Below are 22805 nucleotides of genomic sequence, written 5' to 3' on the forward strand. Positions count from 1 at the left end.
CAGTGTCATTCTTCGGTGACAGCCTGCGAGTAGAACCTCGAAAAGTACTCAAACCTATCAGTATATGCCTGCACCGTCATAGTCCCCTGCTGCAAAGTAAGAAATTTCGCTTCCTTCTCATATCTGGCGTTGTCAGGAAAGTATTTCTCAAAGAATCATGCCCTGAAGTTAGCCCAAGTCACCCGCTCTTCATGGGTCTGCATCAGTGGCTGCATCCCCACCCACCAGTACTCAGCGTCTGCCACAAGAAGGAATGTGATGAAAGTCAACTTCTGTGCATCAGTGCACCGAATCACTCGACATATCTTCTCACACTCCCTCAACCATGGTCCTACCTCGTCCGGAGTGGCCTTGCCAGTGAACTTAGTTGGTCTATGCCTCATGAAATCTTCCATAGTCACGGAATAAGTAGGTGCGACTCTGGCTCTGGGTTGCGTTGCATTAGGTTGCATCACGTCCACCATTCAATGAATCGCATGTGCAATCTCATCAGCCCCAGTATTATCCCTTCTTCTCTTGTTTGCCAAAGCTTGTGCACACCACATTTCAGCTGGATGAAACCACACAATTTAAGTCATGACTATGCAAACAAAAGGTTTAACACAAAAGAATTAACACACTGACTCGTAAGTGGAACACGATAAGCTTACTCCCTATAGACCCCAAAAATCTTTTGAAAACCATTGCTCTGATACCAAATGTAACATCCTGTCTGGATATTACGAATTTACTTAATAAAACAAGATATTAATATTAAATACTCATTTATTAAGCTCCATTTAAAAAAACATAAACATGGGGAATATAAATCTTTTATTACATCCGAAGTTAACTCAAATCCATAAAATTTAAAGTTCAATTATAATGTCTATGGGTAGTAATATGAAATGTTACAAATTCTTTAAAAACTCATAAAATATAAAGCTTTGAGAAAGTCTTCTCCCAACTAGCCTCGCTCTGGCTCTATGCCTCACCAGATGCACCTGCAACATCGATTGCTCCCGTGTACCGCGTACACGATCATCGCTAAACACAAGCAGATAGGGTGAGCTAACAAACTAAAACATATGCATCAATTTATATACCAAAACACACACAATCCAAGGATCCTCATCCTTAGATCTCATATCACATGGCCACCACCATGTAATCCATGTTCTACGTCTTTGGTTGATAATCTCAAGCTATCCTTATTGTCCATCCTACAAGCCACCACTTGTAGAACATATGCAGGAACACTCGTTATTCCGTGCCACAATTCAAAGAGTGCTCGTGTTACCTTCCATTCTGAGTCACAACTCCAGGAATACTCCATCATCTGACCCTTGAGATATCGCCCAAAGCCTCGTAGACCACGCACATCCAAAGCAAGGAAAACACAACGTCTGCTTCATCAAAAATTGCCTAGCGCTCCACACGAGTCGCCAGGCGCAAAAGGCTTCCAAACCGCCTGGCCGGGGACACGTGTCGCCAGTCGCTAAGCGCCTATAATGTTATCGTTTCTACAAGTATCGCCTGGCGGGACAACCCTTATCGCCAGGCGCAACACGCTTCAATTCTCTACTGGTCTTGTAGCCATCGCTTGGCGGTCAAACATCACCGTCAGGTGCTATACCAGTACTTGTGCAGTATTGGTTTTTCAGCACCCAGAACAAGTAAAAACAAATCATTCACATTTCATATATATATATATATATATATATATATATATATATATATTCCCCCTTTTAAATCATGCTAGCATTCATTTCTAACTTATGAATAACGCATGATCAAACAAATATAAGAAGCAACACTCTAACGATTTAAACACATAATCCTATGCACCAATGCAATTAATATTGATACACATGCCTTCATCAATAACAAATTCTCCACATGTGACAAACTGAAAGGAACATTTAAATTGATATAGACTTACCTCATAACCCAATCATGCTTCATTATAAGTTACTTGGAATTATCAAGAGCTTATTCATGTATTTTAAAAACTCCAAAATCAGCAATCTTGAGTAACGTATATCTCTAACTCCTAACATCCAACTCAGATCTCCACCATTCAAAATGAAGAACCACATGTTATGAACCACCTGTCAAAATTTCACTTAAATCGGACAGTTAAAGAACCGAGAAATGTGATTTTACGAAAACTGCGCGAACTAGAAAAATTGGTGGCGCCTAGCGCCCAGAAGTGAGGAAGGTCGCGCCTGGCGGAACTATGCTAGCGCCAGGCGATTCCTGTTCTGCAAAAAATACGAAAAATAGCGTTTTTCGTGAATAAGAGTACCATACCTTAGGAATGGCAACGGGGCGGGGCGGGGACAAGTTTCGCTCTCCCATACCCATCCCCATCCCCATACAAAAAATCCATCCCCATCCGCATACATAAATCCAACGGGTATCAAATTTTTTCCCATCCCCACCGGATAACTGGTATAATCTCGTACTTATACTCATACCCGTTTTATTACTACTTCAATATTAATTTTAATTAATATTTATAAAATAATAAAAAATCATAGTAAATGAAACATAATGTTATCAAATATTCAATATTAGAAGGATGGTTATTTCTTCGATATCAAATACTTCAAAAATAATTATAATTGTTTACATTTTATATTAGAATATCGAATAAAATTTCATGAGAACTAAAACATTTATTAAATTTGTAAATATTAATGAAACCTAGTTGATAAAATTAAAAATATAAAAAAAAATATAAAACGAAAACAAATATTCAAATTAAAATATATTTTAAATGTTTTTTTACTTCAATTTTTTAAATTCTAATGAATCTATTTTTTATACACTAATAAAAGTTATAATACATCACTTGGTCGAAATGACGCAACGAACAAATAATAAACATAATAATAAAATTTTGACATAGATCTTGTATCTTTTGAATTTCAATATATGGTGATAAAAAAAATTCATGGTGATTACATTAAATTTTTATATTGTAGTAAATAAAAGTTATTTATACAATTATATGAAAAAATTACAGTATGATTGATAATAAGTTAGAAAATAAAAAATAATTAAATAAAATATATCAAAATAGTATTTTACATGATAAAAATAAACAACAAATAAAAATTTTAAAAAATTTACAAATGTGTGTCTTTGAAATAATTTGAGAGACTATTGAAAGAAATCAGAGAAAGGAAAACAAATGTATAATTAAGGGTATGCTAAGATGAAAAATACCTTAGAGATCTAAGAAAACATTTCAAATATCAACGTATATACTCAATGGTTGAGAACTAACGAAAATTGTTTTAACAAAACAAAACAGTTATTCAAATGAAACAAAAATTAATAATAATAAGTAATTTTTTTATATTACCTAGTAAATGAAAGGTTTATGCTATTAAATACTTAAATTGAGAGTATTAAACATTCTCATGTGAAAGGAAAATATACAATAAATTAAAATATTAAAAAATAGTAGAAATATTCAAATATGAGACATAAAATTTTTTTAATTGACATACATAATTTTAAAATAATTACATAAAGGTTATGATAAGATGAAAAATATATTGGAGATGCAAATAAATTTCATGACAAACCAAATAATTAGAAGAAATAAAAAATAGAATATATATATATATATATATATATATATATATATATAAGGTTACTTAATTAATTGTAATAATTTAAACAAGGACGAAAATATGGCGGGGAAAAGTATTATGGCGAGGATATGTACATCTGCATACTTATCCCCATACCCAATTGAAAAAGTCGGGGATTCCCCATACCCATACCCATACTTAGTCAATGCGGGGATTTCCTGTCAAAACGGGGACGGGTTCGGGCAATACCCATGGAGACGGGTTTATTTGCCATCTCTACCACACATCATTGGTATAGCGCCTGGCGGTAACCAACGTGCCGCCAGGTGGTTCTTATTGTTTCAGGAACCCCAACATTCTTCTCTGCACCTGCAAACCTCAATTCATTCAACTCCAACTATTCTGGTTTCATTCAATTTACAACTCAAAAGGTTGTACTCAATGTTTAGGTTCACTATCCATTCCTAGAACTTCCAATAAGTGAAATTCCATTAACCTTTTTCCCTTAATTTAGTGCCACTATAAAAACCCTCAAATCATCAGCCCTAAATTAGTGTTCATATAGTTTTTCATTAAATTTAAACTTCAACTACATATAATCCCACGAAATCTGATCTCCAACCATTTACCAATCATTATTACTATCTTTTACCCCAACTAGAGTTAACTCAGGAACCCCAAAACACCGAAATTGAACCAATATTAGTTCGCGTCGCTTGGCGGTTGTTCATCACTGTCAGGCAGTTCATCAAAACTCAAAAATTGGGTTGAGCAGTACGCGTCGCCTGGCGACACAAGACTCGTCGCCAGGCGGTTCTTCGTAGGAACCTAGAAACCAAGCAAAAATACATGTGCCGCTTGGCGGCAGTTCATCGCCCGCCCGGTGGTTTCTGGGAAATTTCCAGAAATTAGAAAATCAACCCAAATAGCAGGTATTCATTCATAATTATGTCTCTATATCATGCAATTTATCCTTAAACGTAAAATTAACGAGTAACAACTCCCCTAATCTGGAATTTCCTTTGCTTAGAATTTGAATTATGAGTCTTCCCTTGAGCACCAATGCCCTCCCTTTGATATGGTTTTCTAGCCCCTACTTTGCTACCCATTCAGCTAGGATTTCCCTTGCCCTTTCACATTCAAGCCAAAACTAATTTTAGCAAAAAGAAAGTTTACTTTGGTTCTACCAAGGTTTGAACTCATAATCATGCAAATGTCAAATCAATGCACAACCATTCAATCAATTCATGTTTTGTGATAATTCTTATAATTCTAAGATTTTATTATCACTCAACATGATCATGCACATAATTAAAATAGTAACAATTAAATAACACATAAATGGCATACATAGTACTCAAACTTAAGTCCTCTCACACAATCAAGTACTCTCAACCATTTGAGCTAGTACTTTTTCAGGTCATAACAATCTCCATTAAATGCCACAAAGGCCTTTCTACCCGTATTTATTAAATAATTATTTAAATTTCACGGGTCTTACAATTGTGTCATTTTTTTTTCAAATGTAGTGTAACTATGGTGTTCTTTGGTTTTTTCTTTTGTTTTTTTGTCATTAATATGAACGTCTGATCATGAAAAGTTCTGTACTTTATTATTAAAAATCATTATAGTCTTCTAAAAGTGCTTTTTGTTTTGGAGGAGATGTAGATTTGTTGTTCTTGCTGTCCGATTTTGTTGTCTATGTTTCATTTTGTTTTTTTTTTGTCTGGAAGTTTCATGGTTTCTTGTAACTATTTTCTGAAAATTATTATTTTGTTTTTGTTAGATAAATTTCATCTCTTTTATTTTAAAACCTGAATGAACCCAGCCGAACGAACCTGTATTTATACTTACCCAACAGTTTAATGGGCCGGAATGGATTTTAAAATATGAAAAATGGATTATGTCGGATTGGACAGATTGGACCCAAATCTGATCCAACTCGTCTGTTGCTCAGCCCTACCCACGGGTAATAGATATTCGCGGTAGCGGGTAGCGAGTAATTTAATACTTGTTTCTTAACGGGTCGGGGTCGGGTATCATACTATTCATACCCGCGGGTATCCGCTACCCGTTAAGAAAATGAAATTACATATTTATCCTTGTTAGGTTAGGAGATATTAGGTTGATGTTGAAGTTCATTTCTTTTTTTGGCTCATTGTTGCCGTCCAAATGCTCTAGGATTTTCGAACAGGTAAACCCATGCTTCTTCTTTCATTTTCTCTCTTACACACTTAACATTCATCCCCAAAATTTGTTCTTGCTCCCTCTACAACTCCTTTTTACTCAACAACCCTTTTGGGTATTATCCTTTTTGTTAACCCATTTTCCTTTCATTCTCTGCTCCCAATTTTCTCGTGTTGAATCTTTTAAAGGTTGTCCTCCAATCCTTCAAATTTCGGGTGAAGCTTCAAAAGGGATATGTTTTCTATCTGTTATTTTAGTTATAGGTTAATACATGCACTTGAACTGCTCATGACTCTTATTATTTCTTATTGAATAAACTCAACTATCCAATTATTTTTTCCTGTCCGATTAAGGTTGTTTCTGGATCTGGGGAATTGAGAGATACATTTTTTAAAATGGGAAGTTGGGATAAGGGCTAAAAATTGACACTGATTAACCACCGAAAACAAGGCCATTAAAACTTTTTGTCTTCAAATGAAATTTTAAGACATAATTTTCTTTCTTTTAAAGATATTAAAACATCACACCAAAGAATATGATACTTAAATCAATATCAATATATAATATATAATGACAAAGAAAGGGCATGATTAAAAAATTGAATAAGAAATATATATGCATGATTAAGAAAACTTATGAATTCACGTGAACCTAGTTTTTTTACTATTTCAATTCAAGTTCCATTCATCTTTTATGCATAAATGATTTTTTCAATTAGAAGTAAATGTCAAATCACATTTTCCATCACACTTAAGGCATGTAAAGTGGAAATTCATACTTTATTACGCATTCATACTTTATTTTACATGCTCTTTGTATTTTTATACAAGTTATTATTATAATAGAAGATATATTTTTATACAAGTTATTATTATAATAGAAGATATATTATAATAGAATGATTATATTAAACATGATTTATTTTTCTTTTTTTATATTCAAAATTTAATTTTTTGTTGTGTTTTAATATTTATAGAATGTCTAATCAAGATACATTTCCCCTATGAATGATGGCTAACAAGGAATATTTGTAGAACCAAATGCAAATGTAGGAGATTCAAATCAAAATGATGTTCCTATATATTCTATTCCAGGAGAAACCAAAAGTTCAACTCCAACTGTTAATTCAAGAAGATTACTGTCAAATGTTTGGAATCACTTTAAAAGACAAAAGGTAGATGGAGAATGGAAAGCGATATGTAATTATTGCGCCAAAAGTCTTTTGGGTGATGCAAAGCAAGGTACATCACATTTGAGAAGCCATTTCAAGAGTTGCAAGCTTCGAACAACACAGGACATCAAACAATCCTTTTTAAAAACTCATAAAGAAGGTGGTGAAACCGTAGTTGTTGGCAACTATGTGTTTAATCAACAAAATGCTAGAGATGCACTCCGTAAGATGATAATTCTACATGAGTATCCAATGTCAATGGTTGATCATATAGGCTTTAAAGAATTTCGTGATGTTGTTCAACCTTTATTCAAGGTGATTTCTCGAAACACCTTAAAAAAAGATATTATGAAGGATTACAATACATAAAAAGAGAAGATGGAATTAATGTTGTCAAGAATTCAAAGTCGAGTTGCAATTACCATTGATATGTAGACTACTACTAATCAAAATAGAGGCTACATGACTATAACAACTCATTTTATTGATGATTTATGGAGGCTACAAAGTCGACTTGTGAGGTAATAACATTTTACTCTATTTTGATTGTAATTTTCATATTAACTTTGTTCTTCTTGACTAGATTAATTAAATTTGTCTTTCAAATATAGGTTTATGTATGTGCCTGCTCCTCATACTAGTCAAGTTCTTGCTGATTGTTGATTGAATGTTTAATGGATTGGAATCTAGATAGAAAAGTTTTTACTTTGACAGTTGATAATTGCACTACGAATGATGCTATGATTGATTGCATTTTAGATAAGATCTCAAGTAGGTCTCTTATTTTGGGTGGCCAACTGTTTCACATGCGATGTTGTGCACATATATTGAATTTGATTGTGAAGGATGGTTTGTCCATAATTACTAATGTCATTGAAAAGGTTATAGACAATGCTAAAATTTGGACTACTACACCTAAAAGAGAAGAGAAATTTATAGAGACATGTGCTCAATTGAATATTCAATTCAAAAGAAAATTAGTTGTTGATTGCAGAACTAGGTGGAATTCTACATTTTTAATGCTTCAAGTAGCCATACAATACAAGGAAGTATTTGATCATTTATGACAACAAGAGAGTCAATATAAAGTTTTGTCCAGTGCACATGATTGACAAATGGCAAATGAAATTTGTCAAAAGTTGGAAATATTTTATGATGTGACACTCTTATTTTCTGGTATTTCTTATCCAATTGCCAACATTTGTTTCCAAAGGTATGTCAAATTAAGTTGGCTTTGATGGAATGGCTTAACTCTTCCAGTTTTATTATTCATCAAATGGCTGCATCTATGGTTTTAAAGTTTGATAAGTATTGGGGTGTGATCAGTGGAGTGATGGCTATAGGTATTGTGTTAGACCCCAGGTATAAAATTGATTTGTTGGATTACTTTTTCCCTCAGATATATGGTGATAAATCTGATTGTGAAATTGAAAAGGTGAAGATTCTTTTTAAGGACTTGGTAAGAGAGTATGAAATGAACATGAAAGGTAAGAAGTTAGTTTCTTCATGTCAAAATCCAAACATACATATATGCCAAAGTATTGATGGAAGAAAAGATGCTTGGAGGAGAGATTTTGCAAAACATCAGATTGCAAAGAAAAGTGAACCATTAAATTATAAGTTGGAACTTGACTATTACTTGGAGGAACCAACACTACTTGATTCAGATGAAGAATTTGACACTTTAGTTTGGTGGAAGGCTAATGGGTTAAAATATCCAATTTTACAAATGATTGCAAGAGATTTTCTAGCCATTCCTATCTCAACAGTTGTTTCTGAGTCTTCTTTTAGTACTGGTGGTTGATTTCTTACTACACATCGTAGTAGATTACAACCAGACACTTTAGAGGCATTGATTTGTGTTCAAGATAGGCTATGGACTAACATATAAGGTAATTAAATTAGCACTTCAAATAACATATTTATATTCATTCAAATGATTGACTATGACAAATGAATTGATTTTCCTTTTCAGGTTCTTCAAAATTGAAAGTGGACAAGATGAAGCTTAATACAATACTGGAGGAGATAATTGATGATGATGTTAGTAGTTTTATTTTTAATATTTTATTCTAATTTCACTAATAGTGTCACTATGTCATTTATTGATGACTTTGTTTGTGTTTTATTTGTTTCAGGAATCAAGTGGTCAACATGAAGATATTGGAGAGGAAACATAGATCTTAGACTGTTATTTTTAGAAGAATTATTTTTTAAATTTCTTATATTTATGATGTATGTTTTAGGTACTATTAATTTGAATTTATGTCTTAACTTTTATTTAGTTCTTCATTAACTTCTATTTGGATGTGTATGCTTAATTTTTTTTTTCGCAATTTAATTTGGACCTCATTTAAAAACTAATAATTTTTTTTAAATATCCGTAGGTATCCAACGGGTACACGCGGGTTGAAAAATACATGCGGGTATCCAACGGGTAACGGGACGGTTAATGGGTTCAATTTTTTTTTGCGGGTCGGGTAGTGGGTAGACACTATCTGTGCCCGACACGACCCGTTGTCATCCCTAGTCCTAATTTCTTTTTAAAGTGGAGTGAGAAATTTCATACCTTCCAAAGTGAGACCAAGTTTATCTTTTATATCAATATTAAAATGATATTTTTATTATAATAAATAATTTTAACCAAATTAATTTTATTTAAATTTAAATTTTGCATTGAACTTTATTTAAAAAATTTGTTTTAAAACTTTCTAAACAACTTTATAAATTCAAATGTAAAATTTTAAAATAGTTTTATATAAGTTACAATGTAAAATTTAAATTTAAATAAACTTAATTTAGTTAAAAAAATATCTATTATAATAAAAATATAATTATAAAATTAATATAAAAGATAACTTGGTCTCAAGTTGGAAGGGATGAAATTACTGACTCCACTTTTAAAATAAATTAGGACTAAATTGAGACAAAATGACAAATATATAACCAAATTGAGATTTTTCACATAAATATTTGACACGTGGCAGAATCATATTTTGACACGTGGCAATTTTTTTTATATATGAAAATTAAAAAATTTCAAAAAATTTCAAAAATTTTAAAAAATCACAAGCTAACATGTGGCAAAAACCTAATTTGACACGTGTTAGCTGTTTTTTCAAGAAAAAAATAAAAAAAACACGAGTTGACACGTGACACACAATTAACGTTGTCAATGATGTCCTAACGAAAATGACCAAATTGGAACAAATTTTCGAAAAATATGACTCAATTGGGATAACTTAGAAATTGAGAACCCAATTGAGATTTTGTAACGAAAACAGAGACTTTTCGTGTGATTAAACAGAAATAGAACTCATAAGAAAGAGTAAAAAATAAATAAAATGTAAAACCTAAAAGGCTTAATTACTATTTTGGTCCCCTAATTTGTTGATTTGGTTCATTTTTTGTCCTCTTATTATTTTTTGGTTTAATTTGGTTATCTAATTCTTTAAAAAGGTTCAATTTGGTCTCTGCCGTTAAGTTGATGTTAACACCGTCTTCGTACATGTCACGTGTCATTTTGTGAAATTTTCAAATTTTTTAATAATTTTTTATAATTTTTTATTTTTTTTTAAATTAAACTGCCACGTGTCACATCATGGTTGTGCCACGTATCAACTTGAGAATTATTTATTTTTTATGTTTTTTAATTAAAAAACGGTGCCAAGTGGTAGGTCACGATTATGCCACGTGTCAAGCTAACATTGGTTGTTTTCAATTTATTCCCTCTATTTATAATGTTGATTCAATTTAGTCTCCGAATTTTTTAAAATGATTCAATTTTTTCCTCTTTAATTTGTGACCAAATTAGTAATTAAGCTTAATTACAACTTATATATACATGTTAAAATAATTTTTAATATATGTATAGGTCAAATTATTCCACCTAACTATTCAAATTATTATTTTTTTACATGTGTACAAAATTTCAAGTGTAAAACATTACAAGTGAAAAAATGTAAGAAATAAAATAGGTTTAATTACTCGGATGATACCCACTTTGGTACAGGTGTGTCAATTTGGTACCCGCTTTTAAAAAAGTGTCAATTGCATCCCAACTTTTGAAAAAGTGCTTCAATTAGGTCCCTTTCAGACGGAGTTGACTAACGTCGTTAGTCAACGTGCCACGTGTCAGTCTGTGTTTTTTTTGATTTTTTTTAATTTATTTTAATTTTTTGAAAAAAAATAAAAATGCCACGTGTCAGGTCTGTGTGTGACACATGACATTGTCAATGCCACGTGGCATTGCAATGCTACGTGTCAGTGTCACTATTAGATGTCATTGTGTTGATTTCGATTTATTCTCCTTATATGTCTTTTTGTTTCAATTTAGTACTTACTTATGTGTATCTGATTCAATATTGACCTAATTTTTTTTAATAATTAAAATCCATTTTTTATAAAATTAAAAGTAATTAAGTATAAATTTTTTACAAAAATTAAGTATTTGATATTTATATTAAAATTTAGTGGTAAAAGTCGTTTTATTAAGTCATTTTTAATAAAAAAAATTAGTATAACATTCAGACAAATAGAAATTTTGATTTAAAATTAGTAAGAGACAATATTGTTCTATTTTGGAAAAAAAATAATAATTAACAAAACATGAGTACTTAATAAAAAAGTAATTAATAAAGTAATATGTTAAAAAGTCATTTTTAATAAAAAAATATTAGTAAAACATTTTATTCCAATAATAAATTTAGTCTAAAAAATATTAGTAAAACAATATAAATATTAGTACTTAATTTTGTAAAAATATTTATACTTAATTAGTTTTAATCTTAAAAAAATGGATTACAAAAATATTTTTCTTATTAAAAAAATTGGGACAAAATTGAATGAGATACACATAAGTGGGTACCAAATTGAAACAAAAAGTCATATATAGAGACTAAATCAAAATCAACACAATGACATATGATAGTGACATTGCCACGTGGCATTGTTAGTGCCACGTGGCACTGACAATGCCACGTGACACTGACAATGCCACGCGGCACTAACAATGCCACGTGTCACACACAGAGACATGACACATGGCATTTTTTTTAAATTTTTTTTTCAAAAAATTCAAAAAAAATTCAAAAAATGTACAATTTTTTTAAAAAAAAACCACATACTGACACGTGGCACGTTGACTAACGGCATTAGTCAACTGTCAACTCCGTCTGAAAGGGACCTAATTGAAGCATTTTTTCAAAAGTTGGGATGCAATTGACACTTTTTTAAAAGCAGGTACCAGATTGACACACTTGTACCAAAGTGAGTATTATCTGAGTAATTAAACTAATAAAATAACATGAGTATTTAGGGAGTGATTTGATGTATGAATGATAACATATTATTTTAACATGAATATATAAGTTGTAATTAAGCTTAATTATTAATTTGGTGTTAAATTTGAAAGGACAAAATTGAATCATTTTAAAAAATTCAGGGACTAAATTGAACCAAAATTTAAAATAGAGAGACTAAATTGAAAACAACCAATGTTAGTTTGACACGTGGCACAATTTTGACCTACCACGTGACAATATTTGTTTTAAATAAAAAATTCTCAAATTGACACGCATCACAACCATAAGGTGACACGTGACAGTTTAATTTTTTTTATAAAAAAATTTAAAAAAATTTGAAAATTCCTTAAAATGACACGTGGCATGTACGGAGGCAGTGTTAACATCAACTTAATGGTAATGACCAAATTGAACCAAAAAATAAATTAGGGGACATAATAATTAAGCCAACCTAAAATCTATGTCATCGAGATTTATAATCAACTATTTGAACATAACCACACTGAAAATAAAAAGATGTGTAATTAGAATTTTGATAAAAAAATGTTAATATGTGTGGATAAGATTTTGTAAATATAGAATAAATTAAACAATCAAAAGAGAGATGGTTCCATAATTATAAATATTGTGTTAGAAATCTAAGTGAGTCTAAGTCTCGCGTTGGTTAGAAATGAAAAAGTAGAACATTATATAAGAATAAAAACCCATACACCTATTGTCTTAAGATTTTGGGATTGAGAGTGATGTCTATGTCTTATGTGGTTGAGCTCAGGTCCATTAATGTTGTATTTTTCCAATGAAACTCTTTCCATTAACCTAACAAGTGCATGTCTTATTGGTATTGTATATCCGAAATGAAATTCCCTCCATATATCTAACATATTTTAATAATTTAAATAATAACTATGTATTGACATAAATATTAAATCGGGATAGAATAGGTATGTAAATATTCATGTCCATCATCTAATAAGAAAATTATATATTATTTATACTTCGATTAATATTAAAATTCTTTATCAAAAGATAGATGAGTTTGAAGAATACCTACCTCATTTGAACTCTCCATAGGATAGTCTACTATTTCTTTTTCAATGAAAAAAAAGTAAAAATAAATGTGGTTTTCTCGTAGTAACGGTTCTGGTATGCGTTCGGGGCAATCGTTTTTTCCGACATTAATCTGTTGTCACTCCCTAATTTCTTCTCCTTTCTTCTTCTCACTAATCACGCACAATAACAATTCCGCGAATCCAATGTACTTCTTTCCAACCCCTCTGCTCTCGTAACTTCCCACCTACCTAGGGTTTATCTCCCACTCCTCACTCACTCCCAACAAAACCCTACCCTAGCGATTCCCATTACCCACAAGCTGTGATTCTTCTTCGCTCAAACTGTGGCTTCTCTGAAATCGACAAACCCAAACGGTGCCTTATGCTCGCGGCAATTTCCACGATTCAAATATGAAGAGTAAGGGGAGCTGGTTTATTGTGTTTGTAGGAAAATGTTACGAAATAATATGTGACCTTTTCTTGAATGCATTATATTTCTTAATTCGAACCATATATATCCCACTTGCTGAGTTACTTAATAATACTCTGTTGGTTCTGGTTGTTTTGCTTGCTTTGCTCCTTAGTTGTTTTATTCACTTTATTGTTGCACATGTTGTTCAGGGTATCCGATATTGGAAGCAGTGAAGATTGTGATCTTGGAGTTTCTTTGTTGCTAGTTTATGTTAAATACGAAGTTTGCATTTGAATTATGTATAGTCAAGTGAATCGTGGTTCTCATTTCGGGCAGAGTCCCGTCCCTCCGGTGCTGCCGCCTCCACCACCACCACAACCACCACAACCACCACCGCAGTATCAGCAGCCTCCGCCGCATTTCCATCAGTTCCCACCCCCTAACGTTGGTGGTCCTCCTCCTCCACCGCCTAACATTGGTGGTCCACCACCACCACCACCACCTCATCATGTTTATTTAAATGGACCTTCCCCTCCTCCTCCTCCACCGCGTCCTAATTCGTCATCCCCAATTCCCATGAACCTTCCGGTTCAAGGTTCACATAATGTGATGCCAAATGCTGGACAATCCTACCCTATCCCTTCTCAGTTACACCATGGGAACACCATGACACCGCAAACATCTTGGGCTCCAGGACCACCGGCTAGAGTATTGCCACCACCACCACCACCTCCACCCCATCCTCCCTCAGCTTCCCAAGGTCAAATTTTGTATAACCCTCCTTTCCATGGTCCACCTCTGCAACCCGGTGATGTTCAGAATCTGCATACTGCTCCTCCACCACCACCTCTTTCAACAGGTTATTTCCATTCAACTGTTGGGAATTACCGAGTGCCTCCTGGTGTTCCCCCACCGTTGCCATTGTCTCCACCACCTGCTCTTCCCGCTCCACCACCTCCTCCTCTTAATGCTCCGGTAACCTCCTCCTCCTCCACCTCAAATGTTGCAGATGACCCTCACTCTGTGAAGACTGTGGATTTGGTTGATGGAGTTGTAGCTTCTCTTCCATCTAATATTGCACCTGTACATGGTTCTGATTCTAAACGGGATGGTCCAAATTGTAGAGAGGTTGCTGGTGCTGAAAAAGAGGAGGATCTTCCCCCACCTAGGCCAACGGAAGAAAATACTGTACTGAAGATAGAAGCTTTGTGTCAGCTTATTGCTGAGAAGGGAGCTGATATTGAAGATAAGATTCGTCGAGACGAATTTCAAAATCCTGAATATGTATTTTTGTTTGGCGGAGAACCAGGAACTGAGGCTGCAATTTCTAACTCTTATTTCCTGTGGATGAAGAAGAAATATAATTTAGATACTGGATGGCATGAAAAGAAAAGGCAACCAGAGAGAATATACTCTTCAGGTGAGCAGTCTAACCTGCATGTTGCAACTGCTAGTGCTGATTCTGACATGGAAATGGAAGGTTAGTTTTCTTATGATCCTCAAATTGAAAACTGATATTTAACACTTTTTATGTTTAGATATTAAATTATGACATCTCTGATTCTCGTCCAGCATTGGTTTGAGTATGCTGTTACGTATTCTTATCATGAAAGTCCTTGTAGTTTGTATTGAATTTGTTATAATTAGACATAAGAAACTAATCCTATGTAATAAAAAAATATCTAAATTGTGTATGTATTTTAGAAGTGATTTCATTTATTAGCCTAACTCATAAACAAATATCTTGTTGAAACTACTAGGACACTTCTTCCCAGTCATCTTCCTCACCATTTTTGGGAGTCCTTACGACATGTTATGTCATTATTAGAAACAATATTGTTTTTTCCTGCATGATATCTTTACTATAAGACGATATCAATTCTCTTCTATTTATTGTGTTGATTCCTTTCTCTCAATATAAATAAAACACTTGTGTTGCTTTAGAAATACGGTTTCAGCTCAATATTTCTCTCTTTTCTAGAGTTTAACAAATGTAGTTGGATATTTTAGCATGCACAGTGCATTTTAGAAAGTAAAGTGCGGAGTAGACATCTGCTGAGGGAAAGCTGTACTTTTTAGTGTTATAAAATACCAGTTTTGTGATGACGCATCATAATTACATGGCAACCCAATTTTTTTGTTACGGTTATTTGCACTTTAAAGAGTAAAGAAGACTACTTGATATAATTTCTCTGTTAGTAGCTATAAGGTTGAATATCTTAGCTGTCCTGCCCTGATATTCTGTTCTCTAAGGTTTAAGCAAAATAGGAAATAGAAGTGGGTCTTGGGATATGTGAGAACCCAAATCCTTATTTTTGTGTCACAGGTTACCCCTTGCACTTTAAAGAGTAAATAAGACCATTCGCCTGATATAATTTTGTTTAGTGATAAGTTGAATATCTCAACTATTCTATTTTGATTTCCTGCTATACTAAGTTTATGTCGCAAAATGGGACAAATAAGTGTGTTTTGGGCTGGGGCGAGGTAGTAGGTTATTTGTTATTTTGGATAATGGCTAGTTACTTGGCCAGGAGAGAGCAAGAGGGACCAAACCTAGTCTCCTAATACTTTTTTGGATTACTTTCTAATTTTTATTTGATAAATAATTCAAACTATGACTCAAATAGTTGAGCCTGATCTGGTTTGTTTTATTTCTCTATGGATGGGTTAAGATGATATCACACTTTCTGACAAGGACCAAGGTTCAAACTATGCAACTGAAGCCCTAAATCGGGATGGTGAAGTGCTTAGAGTGAATCAGAATATAGCACAGCCGCAGAAATTATCAGAGAATGACCCTGCCAGGGACATCTCATCCTGCAGTCCATCATACTTTGGATCCATGGGAGTCAGCAAACAGAATGAAGGTTTCATTTCAGAAAAGTCTCTTTTCTCTATGTTTAATTACTTTTTAATACTTGTCAATCAAGTTTTTGTTTAACATGTTTTTCTTTACTCAATCAAGTCAGCAATGGTGGTGATAGATATATGTCAAAAGTTTTGGGACACAGGCAGTTTCTATTATACTGAAAGTTTAAGTACTTAAATTTGGTATTTAATTTAGTGTTTTGATATCTTTCTCGCTTTAAACACTGAATCTAACTTGACAGTTTGGGGATTGACTTAAGCAACTGTAAAATAAGTCCTATCAATTGATGGACTGTGGTAACTCAGCATTCTCGATATTCAGGCATAAAAGAGTAAATACAAGAATTGAATTAATTAGTAGAAAACTCCAATCTTTTGTCTGATACATAACTCCCATTAGTTCCAATTATTATTAATTATTTTTACTATTTCCAACACATTCAGGCAGTGCACTGAATTTAATAATTATTTGCAGAACAGAATTTCATTTAATATCCATGTAGTTCTTTTTTTTGTCAACTTGTTTCATTTCATTAAATATTTTTCAGTAAGTTAGAGGCGAATAACTAACTATATTTTTTCCTTATATAATTGAAGAGAGGATAGGTGAACCAACTCATTGTTCATGATCACTGTATGTGGTTTATTTGCTCCTTTTTCACTCAATTAAAAAATAATTACTTTTATCTCATTTTTTATGTATCCGGTCAGAATTCAGAAGTGATAGAATATTAATAGAGTTGACTTTGGTATTTGATGTCAAATTCATTCTATGGCTAGCTCTAATATATTGCTTTATTACAAAAATATTGTTTGTGTTAATAAGGCTCTTTACTAAATACAGGACCAGAGATTTTATCTGATCTGGAGCACAGCAAATCTGTAAGACCAGTTACCAAGGTTCAAAGTCTTGAGAATGACTCCACTGAAGTAGCTGAGTTATCCTTGGGCAAAGCTTTGGAGGAAACTGCAACTTGTGTTGATGATGATTTTGTATGTACTGTTACTTCTGATCACAATAAAACTGCTACTACTAATAGGGATTATGGGATACTCCTAGCGAGTGGCAGCCCAATAAGACTTCTTCAAGATTATGCTTCTGATGACACTTCAGCTAAGGGGGATGAAAGCAATGCTGCAGATGCTAACGTTTTCACATTCTCAGAAGGTGTTGTTGATACTGGTGTTTCAGCCAGTACTCAAAAGGGGTTTGGGTCACTCTCCAGAACATCACAGGATGGTTCAGAAATATCTACACATTTATTACAAGAGTCTAAGAAAACTCGCAATCGAAAAAAATCTGTCTCACGTTGGAGTAGTGATGGATGTGTTGAGCATAACCTTGAAAATCAGATGTCCGTTAATTTTGCTTCATCGGTAGAAGCTTCCAAGGGCAAAGATAGATTAGAGGATACTGCCATTGACACTGGTAGTAGAAGTGGTAATGCTGAAAAGGAAGATGAGGGGAAAACCTCAAAATTTGAACCAAATGTTATGAAAGTAGATGAATTCGGAAGACAACTAAGAGAAGGTCTTTCAGATAGTGATTCTGATGATTCATTCCATCCACGGACACGGAGGCTTAATAAAAGAGATAGAAGAAGCTGGAGCCGCAGCCAGTCTCCCCCAGACAGGAGGAGTAGGAGGAATAGGAGGAGTCCTCGGAGGAGAAGAGATAAAAGAAACAGGTCTCGCAGGTACATACCGCTGTTGTGCATTGTAGAATGTCCCTAATTAACTGCTGTTAATGTGAATCTTATGCCCAAAAAATTGGTATTACAATGCACAAGTCTTCTCCTAGGTTATCTGTTGTATGGATTAAGCATAAAATCTCTCCTGCAATAGAATCAATTGTCTTTCTTTACATTTCAAATCTTGGTTCTTGATATCTTTAACAATAGCTTTGATGCAATTGATGGAAAATAATAGAATATATATACACGTAGATTGAATATTATAGCATGTAATTGTAGTATGAGATTTATGTCTAACCTGAATTCTCATTTGATTCCGCGAGAGTTTAATTCTCTTTTTATTCCGTGAGAGTCACTTGATGGTGATTCTTATTGAGAACTTTCTATCTCTGTATAGAATACTGCTATATTTAATTTTTCAAATTTTGTTGGTTACAGCTGGTCACCCCGGCATCGAAGAAGCAGTAGGTCACCAATCTCAAGACGTTCAGGTGACTTTCGTGGTGAGAATGTTAAAAGGGAGAAGGATCAGTGCTTTGACTTTCTTCGAGGAAAGTGCTATCGGGGAGCATCTTGCAGGTACATTCACCATGAATCTGACATGTATGCAACTTCAAGGCGCTCTAAGAATAAACATGATCTGGAAGTCAGTTATGGTGGAAAAGAATCAAAGACTAATGGAGACATGACGAATATTTCATCTAAAGTGTTTGATAATGAGCATGATGGAGTTAGAAGTCAGGATGATGATCTTAGTCTGAATGTGACTAGCCAGGAAGTAGTGCAGAAAAAAGAAGATTCAGGGAGGAATGTTGTTGCATCAACTATCATTCATCTTGATGGCCTATCAGTTAATAGCAATCTAGGTAAATCTAAATCTATCAGAGAGGTTGCTCCTGAAATGCAGGAAACCATTGATGTGAGGGAGGATCCAAGGAATTCAATCCATGGGAATGATAGTTCGGAAGCAGGTGATTCTCAACAGCAACACATGGTTGAAGGCTTTCACCCTGATGCTTTAGGCCGTGATAATACTTCTAAATCATCTGGTACATATAAAGATGTCATTCCCTCAGGAGACGGTCGTTTTGCTCAGAAAATGCAACTTGGTGTTTCTGCTGCTGGAATTCTGGAACATTCGGGTTATCCATCTCAGCATGTAAATGCATCCTCTGTGACTGATGCATCACCTGATAAAAGATCAACTGTTTCTACTAGTATTACTGAAGTTCCTGATAGTGTCACATCAGAGCAGGCTTCATTGAACCCTCAGGCTTCAAAAGAGTTACCTCCACAGTGTGGCTCTTCAGTGGAATTTCCACGTCATAATTACCAGTTGTCTGCACCTGTTGTTTCACATTCCCCTGGCGAAAATCCTGTGCACATGCCACAAATTTCAAGGCAGTATGATGTGATGCAACAAAGGGCATTCTTTCCTTTCCAATCCACTGCCAGAGAAAAGTTTGAACCTTACCCAGCTCCTTTACACATGCAGAATACTCACCTCAATGTACCACCTAATAGCTCTTGGACATCATTGCCATTGCCACCGCCACTGCCACCACTGCCACCCCCGCCATCCAGAGTGGTGTATGATTCCAATGTAAACTCAGGAGTTGTAAAATCATATATTTCTTCTGAATTTATTCAGAGTCAAATGCATTCAAGGACTGACTTTGTTTCCCAGACTTCCATGAAGCCTTTACCAAGTTGCTCTGAGAAATCTGAATTTCAGGATATAGCATACCCTCCCATGCAGGATCATTCACGAACTTTGATGCTTACTGAACCTTTCTCTCCAAAGCAACTTCCTCAAGGGAACCCAGCTAGTCAATTACTTTCAGGATCTAGTCTCAACGGAGATGAATTTCATAATCAACTTCCATTGCAGGATTCAAAATTTTCCAGTGCGACATCATTTGGCAGCTTGCAGCCTCAACAAAATCAATTTTCCTGGAAATCGGATGTGAACAGACTACAATCTTCTCTGGGTGGCAAGTTACCCCCCGAAGGACATTTTATGACAACCTCACACATTGATTCATCATCACAGAAACAACAATCAATGTACAATTTTCAGTGTTCTGTACCCGAGGCTAATTTGGGTGTGCCTGGGGAGACTGCTACTGTTTCCAGATATCCACCTGATTTTCTGGATAGCAGTCATTCAACTTCTCTTCCACCGTTTAGTGGATCAAGAATATCTGCTCACTATAATCCTTATGCATCAACCTTTGAGAAACCACTAAGTTCCAAATTTAGTTCAAGTATTTTTAGACAGGAAAATGAAATAGTCCATGGTAACAATTTTGCTTCTTCTAGATTGAACGATACTACTGTAAATGGGGAGGTTGATGGTGGGGTTGGATCGAGACATTCAGCATCTGCACCAAAATCAGGTAGAGCTCTTGGTCAGATTTTGCCTAGGTCTGGTGGTGACCAATACGATCCACTTTTTGACAGCATTGAACCATCATCCTCTTTGAGAAAAACTGATTTTGATCAGAAGCAGGAAGTTACAGGTGAATCCGATGTCAGCCTAAGGCCCAAAAGTTCTTACATCTCTTTGGATGTGGATGAGAAAAACAAGCAGGAGGAGGTTGGGGCTGTTGCCTCTACCACTTCTCAAAATAATGATGAATACAGTGAGACGGCGGATGCAGAAGTTGGTGCTATTGAAAATGAGAGCCTAAGTGATGATGTGGATTTTGCAAAAGTTACTACAAAGGAGGTTGAGAGTAATCGGGTCAAGTCTCCTGGGAAAAGAAAAAAGAGTAAGGATTCCAGATCGATGAAATTGTTCAAAGTTTCTATTGCGAACTTTGTAAAGGAGGTTTTGAAACCATCATGGCGGCAAGGTAATATGAGTAAGGTTGCTTTTAAAACCATTGTGAAAAAGACCGTGGATAAAGTGTCAGGAGCCATGAAAGGCCACCGTGTACCCAAGTCCCAAGCAAAGATAAGTCAATATATCGATTCATCGCAGCGAAAGTTGACTAAACTTGTGATGGTAATTAATTGATTTTCTTCATCACTTATTATTTGTATTTTTTTCCCCTTATCAGAGCCAAGTAGATAGCTGCTATGGGTATGGTTTTGTGTTTTTTCATCCCTACCTGAATCTATACCGAGAATTAACAAAGGTCTACATTTTACAAACAAATATGTGCACTGATAAAATGACAAGAGGCTTGATGCACAGACTACCTGTTTGTCTTGGAATATTAGTGTATTTAAATGAAAAGAAAAAATTCTCTGTAACACGTTTGAAAGGATCGGCACTGTTATTTTAACTGCATTTTAGATGTTTCCTTCAGTGATTTTAACTAAAAAGTTGCTTCTGTACTGAAATGTGACTGGTTACATAGATCCACAATACGAGATAGTTTGTCTCCTTGTGTCTATAAGACAGATTTTAGTGATGTACTGAATTTCACTTGTGGTCTAACTTCCAAAGATTTTATATGCAAGAAGAACTACCATTTCCTTTTATTTTAAAAAAAGAAGTTGGAGATGGGAAGAATTATAGAATTGCTTTACAAAAAACTTTTAGCTACTGGTCAAACTACGATAGTTGATTTGATTATAACAATATGCCTAAGCGGTAATATTCAAATTGCTTTTGGTGATGTTCTATTCCCTACATTTTCGGCAGGGTTACGTTGACAAGTATGTGAAGGTATGAGTGAACTATGCCAATGTTTCTCCAACATTCAAAGTCAACGGGTGTGGCATTTCAACGGGAGGGCATGGCATTTCAACAGGAGGGTGTGGCATCTCAACAGGGAACATCGGTACTTCCCTGGAGTTGTCTACTCTCATATTAAAGGCGCACTGGATAGGTGCGAAAAATGGTTGGTCAATATTCCAGTACCTGAAGAATTTTTGGTCGCCCCCAATATGTATGTATTGTATTTCTCCTTGTTACTCTTGTGATTTGCTTTTGATTTTATAGATTCAACTCCGTGTTATTTTGAAGTGTTATGATGAATAACGCGAAGTTGGAATTAGTTCACTTTCTTGTAGCTTTTTATTATAAGCTAATAGCTAGAAGGAATTGCATGTAAAAATACTAAAAGAAAACTGTAAATTTGTGTTGGTGCCTAATTGTTTCTTTTTAACGTTCCAAACCATCTTGTGGTTTGGCAGAGACAAAGTTTTTCTTTTTATTGGTGACCTCATCAAATATCTTCCCCGAACAGAACCATGGAAACAGAAGAAGCTTTTCTTACAGAGCCGGTGTTATTCAAACTTGTCTTTAATCGCGGAGAATTTGGGATGCTTTATTACATTGTGGTTAATTATAATGCAAAATGACATTGGTCTCTTAATTTATCATAGAAACTGGCATTCGATTGGAGGGGGAGTTGAACTAAGTTCTCCCTCGGTCAGAAAGCCAGGCCAACACCTTAGCTTGTCACTTAAGTGCCAATATCACTGGTCTTTGCTGTAAATAGAGCACTAGAGTTTAGCTTGCTTGTGAAAATTTCTCTAACGGAAATATTTCTTGTAAACCTTTTTTCTTGACATGATA

The 22805-nt window shown here is 34.3% G+C and overlaps 1 protein-coding gene across 2 annotated transcripts; it reads left to right on the forward strand.

The window, feature by feature from the left end:
* The first annotated feature begins 13358 nt into the window (after positions 1–13358).
* On the forward strand, positions 13359–22504 carry LOC114164511 (uncharacterized). Of its 2 annotated transcripts, none has more exons than XM_028049211.2 (6): positions 13359–13715; positions 13919–15189; positions 16382–16576; positions 17422–18274; positions 18710–21281; positions 21927–22504. In XM_028049211.2, the coding sequence occupies exons 2-6, from the start codon at positions 14007–14009 to the stop codon at positions 21954–21956; spliced, it is 4833 nt and encodes a 1610-aa protein (XP_027905012.1). In that variant the 5' UTR covers positions 13359–13715; positions 13919–14006; the 3' UTR covers positions 21957–22504. The 2 variants fall into 2 exon arrangements, with proteins under 2 accessions (XP_027905012.1, XP_027905013.1); XM_028049212.2 differs by having other exon boundaries at positions 13919–15129.
* The last annotated feature ends 301 nt before the right edge of the window (positions 22505–22805 follow it).

Source organism: Vigna unguiculata, chromosome 9 (genome assembly GCF_037176805.1).
Source record: "Vigna unguiculata cultivar grain cowpea cultivar isolate G323 ecotype 2 chromosome 9, ASM3717680v1, whole genome shotgun sequence".
Taxonomy (NCBI): domain Eukaryota; kingdom Viridiplantae; phylum Streptophyta; class Magnoliopsida; order Fabales; family Fabaceae; genus Vigna; species Vigna unguiculata.

What these genes read in the sequence shown, in the direction of transcription:
- LOC114164511 (XM_028049211.2), top strand. Translation starts at nt 14,007, where the DNA reads ATGTATAGTCAAGTGAATCGTGGTTCTCATTTCGGGCAGAGTCCCGTC. An exon ending in TTCTGACATGGAAATGGAAG is followed by an intron (nt 15,190 to 16,381) that starts GTTAGTTTTCTT and finishes GGATGGGTTAAG; the next exon opens with ATGATATCACACTTTCTGAC. An exon ending in AGTTGACTAAACTTGTGATG is followed by an intron (nt 21,282 to 21,926) that starts GTAATTAATTGA and finishes CATTTTCGGCAG; the next exon opens with GGTTACGTTGACAAGTATGT.